This window comes from Patiria miniata, unplaced genomic scaffold (genome assembly GCF_015706575.1).
Source record: "Patiria miniata isolate m_02_andy unplaced genomic scaffold, ASM1570657v1 HiC_scaffold_22, whole genome shotgun sequence".
NCBI lineage: Eukaryota > Metazoa > Echinodermata > Asteroidea > Valvatida > Asterinidae > Patiria > Patiria miniata.
This window is the reverse complement of record NW_024037061.1, coordinates 16,056,556-16,069,421: the sequence shown is the minus strand read 5'-3', so window position 1 is coordinate 16,069,421 and position 12,866 is coordinate 16,056,556. Positions and strand designations below refer to the sequence as shown.

Genomic DNA, 12,866 nt, shown 5'->3' with positions numbered 1-12,866 from the left:
AAGGAAAGATGGTCACTCAAAAGAAAAATCAAAAAAATTGGACCGAGACAGGAGTTCAGGGGTGCAAATAATGTTGCAGCCTTCTCCAACAATGACATTGTCATCCTTGATGCGACACTCAAACAGCTGGTGTTGTATTCCATCAGACATAACCCCAAAGTTTCTGTTACAGTGGAGAGGCTGCATATAGACCACCTGACCAATCCCACCCACATCTTGGTCAACAAGAATGACCAGATGGTCTTGCTTGATGGTTCAGTTGTCAAGATCTTCAGCAGGGACTGTCAGCTGTGCTATCGGTTCAGACCTACATGTAGCCAAAAGAACGACGACAAGCCAACGTGCATTGCCGTGGATGACACAAACCTGATAGCGGTGGGTTACAGAGACACAGAGAAGATCTCCTTACACACTCTGGATGGCATCCTCCTACTGCAGATGGCTGCACCGCTGATAGACTCCTACCTGGCCATGGGGGAGAACCAGCTCATCTACACCAACACCAAAAGGAAAATGATCCTGGCAACCAACTACAGCGGCAGTCCGGAACCCCTGATGCACTACACGGACAAGTTGACTGGAGGACCTACCGGGGTCTGTTTTGACAGCAAAGGCAGTCTTTACGTTGCAGTGCACCGGCAATTTAATTCCACTGTGCTGCACATTTACCAAGACAAAGAGGCCAACAAAATAAATTTGGAGAGCAAAAAATCTACACGTGGCATCGCGATCACTCCTGCAGGTGAACTGGTGATAGCAACAGGACGATCTGTCAAAATTTATGAGCAAATTACCTCTTAGGTGATTGCTCTACTCCCTCTCTTACATGTAACATAGCGTCAAACATTTCGTAGGAGTGGGGGGATCAACCAAAACATTTGTCGAAAATTATCTGGATGTGTTAAAATTAGAAAATCAGATATTTCATAATTGGAATGACATTGCATGTATGCAAATCTGACCAATTAGCCTTAAAATCATTTGGCATTATGTAAAGTAAAGGCTGGTTTTACAAGATTTCTTAGCACGAACAATGGTTCAACTATTAGTTAATCGCTCAAATGACACTGGTCAAATTGTGGTTTTCAATGGTTCCCTCTATACAAATCTACTGAACAAGGCTACTGAGAACCAGTGATATATAACCCAATTTGAAAAAGCCAACTAACTCGAGTAAAGGTTAGTCAAACTGTGGATAACCACAGCTCACTTCCAAACTTGCTCTACATTGTAAGTTTCAAAAATGTGTGATGTCTTTCATACAATCAGTTTTTTGGGCACTTCCCTGATCGATCTATCCAATATCCAAACACTTTTTTTCAACATATCAACGAAAAACCCTCTCTGAGCCCAGTGCTGTGAACTGTTAGCTCTTTCATTTGAAGGTAGCCAATTATGCACAAAGTTTACTTGTCCAATGTCAATTTGAGATGTACATGCAATACCAAAAGTCACTTTTGGTAGTTACATTTACATGTATATTAGGTAAAGCTCAGTTCACAACAAGGACCAAAATCTTGGATCAATGCCTCAGGATTTATATCCTGGTGTCATTACAAAATCAAGTTATAATACCAATATTTGGTTATCAAAATATCTACTGTATATATCCTGGTTTCATTGAACAACAATAAAACCAGTACATGTATTTGGTTAAATCTTTACTATATATCCTGGTTTAGTATAAAATCAAGTATATATCAATGTTATATTGCATCCTTCAGACAACTTCTGAGATGTGAATTTTGAGGTTGGTTTTCTTTATGGGTACCCCGGTACCCATATCTTACTTCAATAGGGTACCAGTGGTTTGCTTACTACCCGTATAAAATACACGCCGCTAATCTGTACTGTATACAAGCATATATATCCTGGTTTCAATATAAATCAAATTTATAACTTAAATCTGTACTTTCTGTATACTTTTACACTTGGAAATTGCACATGTACAAGCCTTTAAGTTGCGTTTTTGTTAAAATGTTGTTTGGATTGTACTTGTACATGTAAGTGTTAACATATCAAACTATTTTGTTATTTGTTGTGGTCAGGAAATCCATTTTGAAAAACCCATTTTAAACCCCTTTCCCCCTTCCAAGATTCACCCCACTGTTTCTATTTTGTTTCCTTTCTTCTTTGTGCAATTATCACACAGCGATAATATTTGTGTGATCTTTGACTTCATATTTGCTGACATTTTCCCAGTTCCTAAAGTCACGACCGGCAACCCTTCACTCGTTTCAATTCTACTGTTTTTTTATAAATTACTGAAATATTTCTAACATTTCTGTGAGGCACACATACCTGGAGACGTGCCAACTTTTGTAACAAAAGAAAAAGCCGATTCACCCTGTGATGGATTACAGGGTATGTGTGGGCGGGAATTATAAGCCCTGCATGGCAGTCGCTGCCAGACGAAATAAATTTTGATAAAAGACTGTTTCCAGTGAACCGCCACAATGTCTTCCATATACAAAAGTCCTGCATTTATCATCAGGGTTTTTCCATTTTCTAATTTGTTTCCTCAAAGAAAAGCACATGCTGTTATATATATTTGAAAAAAAAGATGTTTCCAATCTAATTTGTTTTCTACTTTTTTTCTTTAAGAAAATCACATGCTATGATGTGTGTTTGAGAACAAAAACAGCTATCTTTCACTTTATTCATCCTTTATTTTTGACACGTCCATTCAATTAATATGTCTATGCAATAAACATATTTATACCTGTTTATTGCATTCATTGGATAGAAAACTTTACAGATTTAATGTACAGAGTTGATTCACTTGGTTACCATGGAAATTTGCAGACAGTTGGGATTTTTTGTCCACTTTTCTCGCCAAAAGACTCAAGAGGGCTGTGCATGGTTGTCGCCCTTCCCACAATCAGAAAATTGTTTTATAATTATACTCTTGTCTTTTTGATTGCACAAATGCACAGTTGAACCCTGATAAGAAGAGCACTGTTAATACAACATGCTTATAACAAGCAAAATTTTACGTCCCAAGTCTTTGTTTTCCTTTGTTTTCCTGTTATAACGAGGTAATTAGTAAAGTCCCAAGGATCTTGTTATAAAGGTGGTCGACTGTATATAGTTTTCTTTATGATCATTTAACCAAAGTGTATGTTAATTTTTATCGTGAATCTTTTTATCAAGAATTATCCTTATTTTATATAATTTTTATTCAACATGTATTATTCATTATTTTCAATGCACAAATGTAAAGCTTTCTTAACATTCGTGACGCTGTGATGCTGTAGAATTTCTGTAACACGTATTCTTCCAATTCCATGCACTTTATCCTTTCAAAATCTGGTCATTATTATCCATGTTGATGAATTTTTTTATTCGATAATCAGTGGTTTTTATAATTTCTACAATATGTTGTCTATAATTTTGAAGTTTCAATAATTATGTCTATAATTTTGAAGTTTCAATAATTAGGCCAGAATAATAAAAATAAATAATAATTCTGCTTTGGGTTACACCACCTATCCTATCTGACAGCCCCTACCCTAATTTCTTTTTGTAAAAAATGAGAAAAAAACCTGAAAATCATCAATTACTACCTTTTACCCTTGACTACAAACAGATGCCTCCATATGATCGCACACACAAAAAACTGACCCCTCAAAAATTCCCTAACTACTTTCAAATGCCATGTAATCTGAAGCAGAAGTAATTTTTCGGCCTTATTATAAAGTCTTATCCTATGAAAATCTGGTCATTATTATCTATGTTTTTGGTATTTTTGTGTTTGCAAGCTCTCAAATAGCATTGAGAATACAGTACTTTTTTCAACCGAAAATAACAAACTTTGTGATAGGGAAACACAACAGTTAAATTGGCCTCTGGTAAAAAAATTTAAATGTGGTTTAAGGATCTATTTTGTGCTTGGATTTATTCCGAGTTATATAATGTTCTGCAGACTCCAAACCTTTTGGAGAATGTAGCCACACTATTCAGCTCTATGTCCTTGTAAAAAAAATAAGCCTCTTTATTCGCATATGGGGTCCTCGCTGGAAATCCAGCGACAAAATAAAGAAAACATAAGCCAAAGCCCACGGATGTTCCCATTCATTACCACCTGATTCGCATATTGTAGTGTAGCCACGTGAGGTAGCTGTTCATACTTCATACAGTGTGTATGTACGCAGTGTTTGTTTATGGTGTAAATCGAGGACAAACACGTGCAACATCATTGGTGAATTGAGGACAGGAACCAAATCGAGGACAACCTCGATTAGAAAACGTGTACAAAACCAATGAGAGCTGTTGCGAAAAAGTTAGAGCACGAACAAAGGAAAAGGGAAGAGGAACAAAAAAAAATCCTCGATTTACACCATAAACAAATGTATGTGTTCACAGTACACCGCTGCTGTATGTGTTAGAAGCCGACTATCGAGCACTACCGCCAAATGCCTTGACCAAGGCTAAGTTTCTTAAAATCTCTAAAGAAAAGACTGTTATAAATACCCTGATGGCCACTACCTGCTGACGTCTCACTGATTACATACTCCCACATTTATTTGTTTCCTTTAATGTGACAAAGTTTTTGAAAGTTCCAGATATGGTATACTTTAGTTTGCAATTTCATCAAACAATAGACAAACTCTTTAATCAACAAAATTGTGCAGCGCACGATGCAGGTATGTGCTGCTCATTGTAATTACGTTTCACTGGCTACCCGACCAATTGGTACCCGGCATTACCCTTTAAATGACATCAGCAGGACTTACCTTCCTGTTGATCTTCATGCTGTTGTTCCTGTCAGCCTTGCTGAAGGCTCGACGGTACATGGCCTGCCGCCTCTTGCTGATGATGCAGTACTTCTGCAGGTACTCGGTAGGGCTCATGGTCTCCAACAGGTGCACGTCCATGGGGATCTCAAACCTGCAGGCCCTGCGGGACAGGGCTAGACGGCCTGCCTGCCAAGGCTGCTTCCTCTGCATGAAAAAAAGATGATCCTTAAAAGGTGCTGCAGCTGACCTAGAAGACCTGTTTTTGCTGAACATGAAGGGTCATCCTACTTTTCTCTCATTGACTGCATCACTGACTGACTGACAGGGTTACTGACTGAATGACTTGAGTCACGAGTACAAATGCGATGCAATCAAGCTACATGAGTCGTTTGTTGGGAATTTTCATTTGGAGATACAGGCCAAAAAAGGGCCACTTCATCACATCACTTCATCACATCTCGTGGTGTTCCGACTTCCATAATTTTTGAACTAAAGATGGTATCAGCATGCAGTTTTCACAGCAGTAATGCTGAGATTAATTGTGAGAACTCTTTTCAAATCTGTAATGAAATTTTTTTTGACCGGAATCGACAAACAACTCATTTAGACTGATCGCATCACAAATAATGTCCCGTCATTCAAACAGGCATACTTTATTACAAACTCTTACTGTTTGCCGTGAATGTGATTTAATCCTCAAGCAAATTATATTTACGGGAAATGGGTCATTTGGGAGACATTCCCATAGACTTGTGCACACATTTTTTTGTCCATCTTTAATGTCACCTAACCCCAATTTTACCTTAGGCCAAAAAAATAATAGTTCTGCTTCCAGTTACCCTACCTACCCTATTTTGACAGCCCCTACCCTAATTTTTTTGGGGGGGGGAAGGAGAAAAAAACCCAAAACCATCAATTACTACCTTCTATCCTTAAGTACATGCAGACACCTACATATGATCAACACAACAACAACAAAAGCCAAAACAAAAAATTCCTTACCAACCCAATTTAAAATGCCATGTTATCGGAAGCAGAATTATTAGTTTTTTGGGCCTTATCCTACCCCCACGAATTTTGGTAAACTTATGTTTTGGACCACGAGCAATCAATCTAGCCTATTTGCGACAGCAAAATGTTGCCTCTAAATAGGCGCTGCGACATTAGGGAGACATTGAAATGTTTCCCTAATGTCCGGTGTCTCCCTAAGGTATAATTAATGACGACAAAATGTCTGCCAAAGGTACCATTAACAGGTATTAACCTTTCACTAAACGCATGATGAATTTTTTTCCATTGGTGAAGGGTAAAACCCAATATTAAAAATTTAAACTCCAAATGGCTGAAACAAAGCAGACGTGGTCCTATCCAAAATGTATATTTTTTTTCAGGATGGGCTAAAACATCTTGTTTTTTTTAACCCTCCTACTATTTAAGAGGTCACCAATGGTCAAAATGTTTGTATCTCACCTCCTGGCATACTGTGTACAAACCAAATGGGGGTCTTGACCAATATTGACCCAAGTAATAACCAGGCTGACAATGCATGTTTCCATAGGAGGGTTAAAGGTTACCACTTTCTCAAAGCTTTTTATCCTGAAATTTCCAGGTTTTTGAAATCTGGAAAATATTTCATAACAAATAGAGACTGGTTTTACAGATGATAAACATACCCTGAGCAGGTGTTCTGGGATGTCAGGCGGAACCGAGTCACTGTCGGACACGTGACTCCCTGGACCTTTCCTTCTCATCTTCATCTCCATGTCCAGTAAATCCTATTCCAATTAATTAAAAATCATGTTACAATTGGAAAATGGTTGATGGCTTCTGCGAGCCTGAGCCAACGTCCAAGTTTCTAATGGATAGGTTGTTGCAGATTCTGATTGTTGAAAAACATCTGCCCCAAAATAGTGCAATGTTGTACCTCGGTGCGTTGTTTCATGTTGTTGCCTTCATGTTGTAGTTTCATTTTTTTGTATCAATCCTTCTGTTCAACAATTCACAGAAAAACTATATGTAGATAGCAAAACTGATATTCTGATTAACAAAAATTGTGTTAATCCTCAAAAATAACCTTTCAAGTTGTACCAATTATATAATACAAATTTAGCATGGTTTTAGGGTTGATAGTCGATTTTAGTTTTCTGAGGTATTGGAAGTTGACAAACTTAGTCCGTCAACTTCCAATACAGAGGAGAGCTAATTATAGACTATCCACCCAAACTATTACGTTTTATTTGTTTTATAGTCCAGCGGATATGTGACAAAATATCGATGAATTGTGCACTTTTGCATAAAAGCGTGAAACTTTGCACAGATGTTCATTTTCATGCCAGAAAGTGTTGTAGATGTGGAGCCATCGCAGCGATCAAGCTACATGAGTCGTTTGTCGACCCTGGTCTATTTTGTTTTATTACAGATTTGAAAACAGCACAATCTCAGCATTACTGCTGTGAAAACCTCATGCTGATACCTTCTTTAGTTAAAAAATTATGGAAGTTGGAACACCAAGAGATGTGACGAATTGATGTGATGAAGTGGCCCTATTTTGGCCTGAATCTCAAAAATAAAAATTCCCGACAAACGACTCATGTAGCTTGATCGCATTAAATATATAGAACCATTCTCTAAATCGAAATGTTGCCAATATTACTCTCCCAAAAATTGGGGCTGAGGAGAGTAGACAACTTTGCTGTGTTATATTGCAATGGTGCATTATATTAAAGTGCAAACAAGTGATTGTGCAAATGCAAATATACAAGTTGTACTTTTATTGTGTAGGGTTAATTTGGGATAACATGAGTCACTTAAAAGGAATGCACCGGGTGCATTTCCTGCTAGCACAAAAAGCGCCCGATCTTTATTGAGTGTATAGTGCCAAATTTGGGGTAAAGGATAAATAGTTTTTAAGGCTATTTTCCATTAACAATACATCTTTACGTTTGTGTAACCCTGCAAACTCAAACAAAATGCGACATGGATCGAACTGGAGCTTGATGTACGTGTATTCACCAGAATCCAAACTGTTCAAAAAATTGAATGAAAGGTTTGCAAACTGACCTAAATTTAGTCAGATTCAGCAAGGTTATGGCTAATGGTAACACACAAAATCTGCAAATGTATTTCGTTTTGTATGCATTAACTTGGTTTATGTTTTGACTTAGCTTGCTGCACTGCAACTTTTAAGGAAGCTGAGTCAAGCAAACCATGAGCAACATGCTAATTTGTAGCAAATTACATTTTTTTGTATAAGACGAAATCCGTTCAATTGCTGCAGCGATGCGTAACAATCGGAAACACTTCCGTCACCCCTTCATGTCCTTGTTTTGGACAGAGTGAAATTCAGACATGTCAAGAACAGGAACTCATATATGTTCCAGGTACTTCGTGCCATACATGCACGAATCAGTGCATTAGCATTGACAGCATTGTGAGGACTTTTTCATTGTTAAGGAAATGAGGACCACGCTTGTAGACAATTTCTACTGTCACCTCAGCATCTTTGGTCCCCACAATAGCTATTGCTCATCACTGGGGCTGCTCAAAGTATTCACAAAATGCTGTGGCCTCATGGTCTGGAGCATTGAATTCGTGGTCTGTGGATAATTCTGCAGGTTGTGGGTTCGAGTCCAGCCTGGGGTTATGGTGCATGTGCCCTTGGGCAAGGCACTTTGTCACTCATTGCTTCTCTCCGCCCAGGAGTAAATGGGTACCTGTGAGGGCAGAGATGGTTATTTTGTTTGATTTTGCTTTGCGCCGAAATGGCAGCATTCAGCTGTACATGTATACTCCCCAGGCAGCTGAGATTGTCTTTGAAATGTTTTCATTGGCCCAATGAGCAGGGTAATAATGATGTAGCGCTTTGAGCACCAATACTGGTGGATACAAATGTACGTGTGATTTATTAATACACATTATTGTTATTAAAAGCGCCATCTTGTGTTCATGCACAAGGCCAATAACCACCACGGAGACCCCTACCATTACCAACCCCACCACCACAACCACAGTGCGAAAACAGGACACACGATGATAAGACAACAAAACTGCAACACTAGACAGGATAAAGCCCGGTTCATACTTCATGCGAATTTGACGTCATGAAACATTTGCTGCGAAATTCGCCCGAGTTGAAATGTGTTCAACTTTTGCGAATACTTGCCACAACGTCACAAATTCGCTTTCGCTTTCGCGCCGAACATGAACCGAGCTTTACAATAACGAACCATTTGGCCATGTAAGTGCTACCGCACTATTAAAACAAAGTGTGAAAAATCACAACAGCACAAATAGTTTCACAAATATAAAATCGACAATGAACAAAAACTACACTCAACAAAGACAGTGAATCATCCCACAACCAAAAACAAAACAAACAAAAATGCTGCATTTGCGTGACTTTATAGGTTGCCGTGAAGTTTTGTGCACACTCTGCAATGTGGTGCATGGCAAGGGGTGGAGCTTGGGTATGGGAATGAAGGGGGAGGGGAAGCAAGTGTACTTTTCATTGGAGTGCGTGGTCAGCCGTGATATAAAACAAGTTGCATTGATACATACTTTCATGGCCTGTTGAAAATGTTGAAATCAAACAGGAGCATCGTTGCATGGGGGAAACAAAGCAGTGTCAATATCAATGAAAAATACAATGGGAAATCACAGCAAGTACTAAAACACTGGTCACGTAACATCCATGTTGATTGTCGTGTGACTCCAAACAACTAATCACAAAGCTGGTCAACAGAGTCAAGTTCTGTTTTTCACATGGATGGACGTCACATGTACATGGAATCGCATGTGTCCATGATAATGTTATACCCCAACTGTAGCAATGGGCCAACTATAATTTGTCCTAACTATATAGTTCGGATATAGTCCTGAATATAGTTGGGATTATTATACCTCACGCACAGGGTAAATACGCATGCATAGTAGACAGTCTACTATGCATGCGCTTTACGAAGCAATCGTAGAACTGTCACACGGGTGTAGTACGCATGTGTGAACATCGCCCTGGCTACACGTGAAAAGGTGGTTGCACATGTAAATGTTAATTAGCATTTTCACAAGCTCAGTGATGCTGAACTGGAGAATATTACGGACAATAAAGATGCCTCCTCTACTAAAATAAGTTGACCACAATACGGACTCTTAGGAGTTTTTGTATTGCAAAAGAACTGATTTTTTTTCTGAGGTTGAGCAAAAATATTCTTCTAGTGAGCTGGATAAGTTTTTCCCAAGATTTCATGTCCGCGAGGTGCATACTGCAACAGGATAATTCGGCAACTGAATATGTATGAGGTATAGTAAAACAAATATAATATGGTTTATTTCGGGTGGATAGTCAATAATCAGCAACCTCTCGGTATTGAAAGTTGACAAATTAGTTCCGGAGGCAAAGTTTGTCAACTTCCAATACCTCGGGAGGCTAATATCGACTATCCACCCTCAAACCATGTTATATTTGTATACTGCCCTACATGTAACTATAGTTGGGACGATGCTAAAGTTGGGACGTAACAATAACAAACAATCCCCAATGAATATGTCAATGTTTTCTCTCTCAAAACAGCCAATGTCAAAACTTTTCTCCTTCGAATATTTACTGCAAAGTTTAGTCTTCTTGGTAGCTTGGACAGGTTTCCAGTTGGACAGATATTTGTTATACATTTCAAGAGTGGTGCTTTTTGGGGACAACACCACCTCTGTGCTGTCAAAGGAAAAGACACATTTGTGACATTAAAAGACATTTATATATGTTCGTTTATCAGGGATTTGTATGTTTGTTGTAGCATGTCACTGAACAGTTTCATCACATTTAAAATGATTCAATATGAGAATACAAAAGCAAAGTATACATGCAAATTCGGGACTGGAAATATAGGCTACGTCAGCGACCCGCTCAAAGTGAGCGAGGCCGGAAATATGAGTGTGCTGCCCGAGGGTGATGGCTTCAACCCACCTGGCTTGAGGTCGAGTGAAAAGTTATCCAACTCCTCGTTCTGTTTTGTCAAAATGATGCCGGCATGAACTGGTTTAGTTGAGGACAAACAATATTTGCAGGTTTAACTGTCTCCTTTTGTGCTATTTTACTTCTTTTGAAGTTAAATTTCCTATTTCTTGCATACCAAAAGCAAATCGCAAACATTTTCACAGAAAATTATGTTTAATTACTAGGGAAAAATACACAAGCAAATTGTAAAGTAGTCAGCATTAAAGCAAACCACCTTTTGTATTGCTCAAATTAGCTGAATATTGTCAAATTTAAATCAATCAAAACATATAACTTGTCGTACCTGAGAATCAACGGCCATCAGATCCACTTTGTACTTTGGTGGTGGGCCCAGTTTCTTCTTCTCCGGCCTGTCGTCTTTGTGAGCGGCCGACTCCTCAGAATCACTGTCAAAAAAAAAGACCACATACTGACTGTGAACAATAGCTGATGGCTGTACAGTGAGATTTCAAAGCTTTTTCGAAATGTTGGCAACTTTGAAAAATGTAGGAAGCTTCTAAATGAGCCTCTTTCCTTCAAGAAAGCACCTGCAAGATTCTGAGAGTAAATTGTGAATGGAAATGTTCATTTTTTGGAACAAATGGAGAGTTCAATTTTTAAGGATCATAACCTATCACCCTGCCTGTTACTTCATGTATCGCCCAAAACCGCCGGGGATAAATACAATGTAATATATACACCCCCAAAAAAAGAAGTCCACGCTCATTGGAGGGGGCATAATTTTGAATCTGATCATCTTACGATAACGTCATTTATGTACACCTTTGGTGAATGTTGTTAGCTACATTTTTATACCCATTTCTGTAAATCGTCCAATATTGACAACGGTTTATGAAAAATGATGCAGTTTGAAAAGTAGCAAATTTAAAGAGTCTGCTAGTGGAAATTGCTGTGTGACCATGTAACACTGCCCGAAACTAACAGCAGGGAATACCGATCGCACAATGCTTGTATGCATGGGAGCACGCGGATTGACCTATCGCCGTTTGCAAGTTAGCCACGCCCCTAAGACAACCCTTTGGAGTTTTTGAACACTAAATTTTGTTTGTCTCAGATTTTGCGGGTTCTGCGTCCATTTGTATATCTTGTAATTGGACAATATTTCACAAGCTGCCTTGTGACGCGATTCTCAGGCGATTGTAGCGCGATAGATCAATTGAATTACCCGCGCTTTGTTCAGGCACTGTGCAGTTGATAGGAGCCATTTACGGGCATGTGTGGTTACGCTTAGCAATTTCTCCTCGGGTAATCTTTAATTTACAACTTTTCAAACTGCATCAATTTTCATGAACCGTTGTCAATCTTGGACAATTTACAGTCTTTGGTAGCAAACAGGGTATCGAAAAAAAGTGAACACAATTCCCCAAAGGTTTATATAAATGACGGCATCGTGAGACGATCAGATTCAAAATAACATGACTCCCTCCAATGAGTGTAGACTTTCTTTTTTTGCGGAGTTCAGTATAGGTGCTAATGGATTGAAGTGCCTTGTTTGGCTCTCTCGATATAACATTCTTGCAGCCTACCTGGTTTGTTCCGGCAGTGTTTCTTCTGGCTCCTCCTGTACGTCATCGGGTTTCGTCGAGTCATCTTCAGGAACCTCTTCTTTGGCTTCCTTAGGCTCCATCTCTGCCGGGGGTTCCTCCACCTGTGTAGCAACCTCCTCAGCCTCTTTCGGGGCGGGTTCAGACGGCGGCGGTTTGGGTCGCGGCTGGGGGAGGGGAATACGTGTAAATAGAAAAGTCCACCTGAGTTTTTGGTTGGCCTCAAACAATTCAAAATTTATATGGTAAATATTGAATAACTAAACATTGGTGAATTTTGGTGTTTGACGTCTTATTCAAAGTGAATGACTTGTGCTAGACAAAAGCAGTTACCTCTAAGTGTCATAGATTCTTACTTCAAAACATCCAAGAATTTTCTTCAGTTTAACGTGAATTTTAAGTTGTTTAAATTGAGTCCAAGGTTGGATGCCAGCCTGATGATTCAAGGCACGACTCAAGAAAAATCACAATATAACACAATTCTGTTGTTTGAATTAAATATAAAATAAATGCTTTGGAACGATTTATCTGTGGTTGTGGTTGAGTCATGAAAATCGCCAGACCAGTCAAATC

The 12,866-nt window shown here is 38.9% G+C and overlaps 1 protein-coding gene across 2 annotated transcripts in view; it reads right to left on the bottom strand.

The window, feature by feature from the left end:
* LOC119730791 (proteoglycan 4-like) overlaps positions 1-12,866 on the bottom strand; it is a 39,107-nt gene that overhangs the window by 15,493 nt on the left and 10,748 nt on the right. The window contains exons 7-11 of one of the 2 annotated variants that reach the window (XM_038203821.1): positions 12,276-12,460; positions 11,033-11,135; positions 9,297-9,305; positions 6,413-6,514; positions 4,737-4,943 (exon numbers count right to left, since the gene is read on the bottom strand). In XM_038203821.1, coding sequence (XP_038059749.1) covers positions 4,737-4,943; positions 6,413-6,514; positions 9,297-9,305; positions 11,033-11,135; positions 12,276-12,460 — 606 coding nt within the window. The remainder of the gene's footprint in view (positions 1-4,736; positions 4,944-6,412; positions 6,515-9,296; positions 9,306-11,032; positions 11,136-12,275; positions 12,461-12,866) is intronic. The other variant, XM_038203822.1, reaches the window with a different exon arrangement.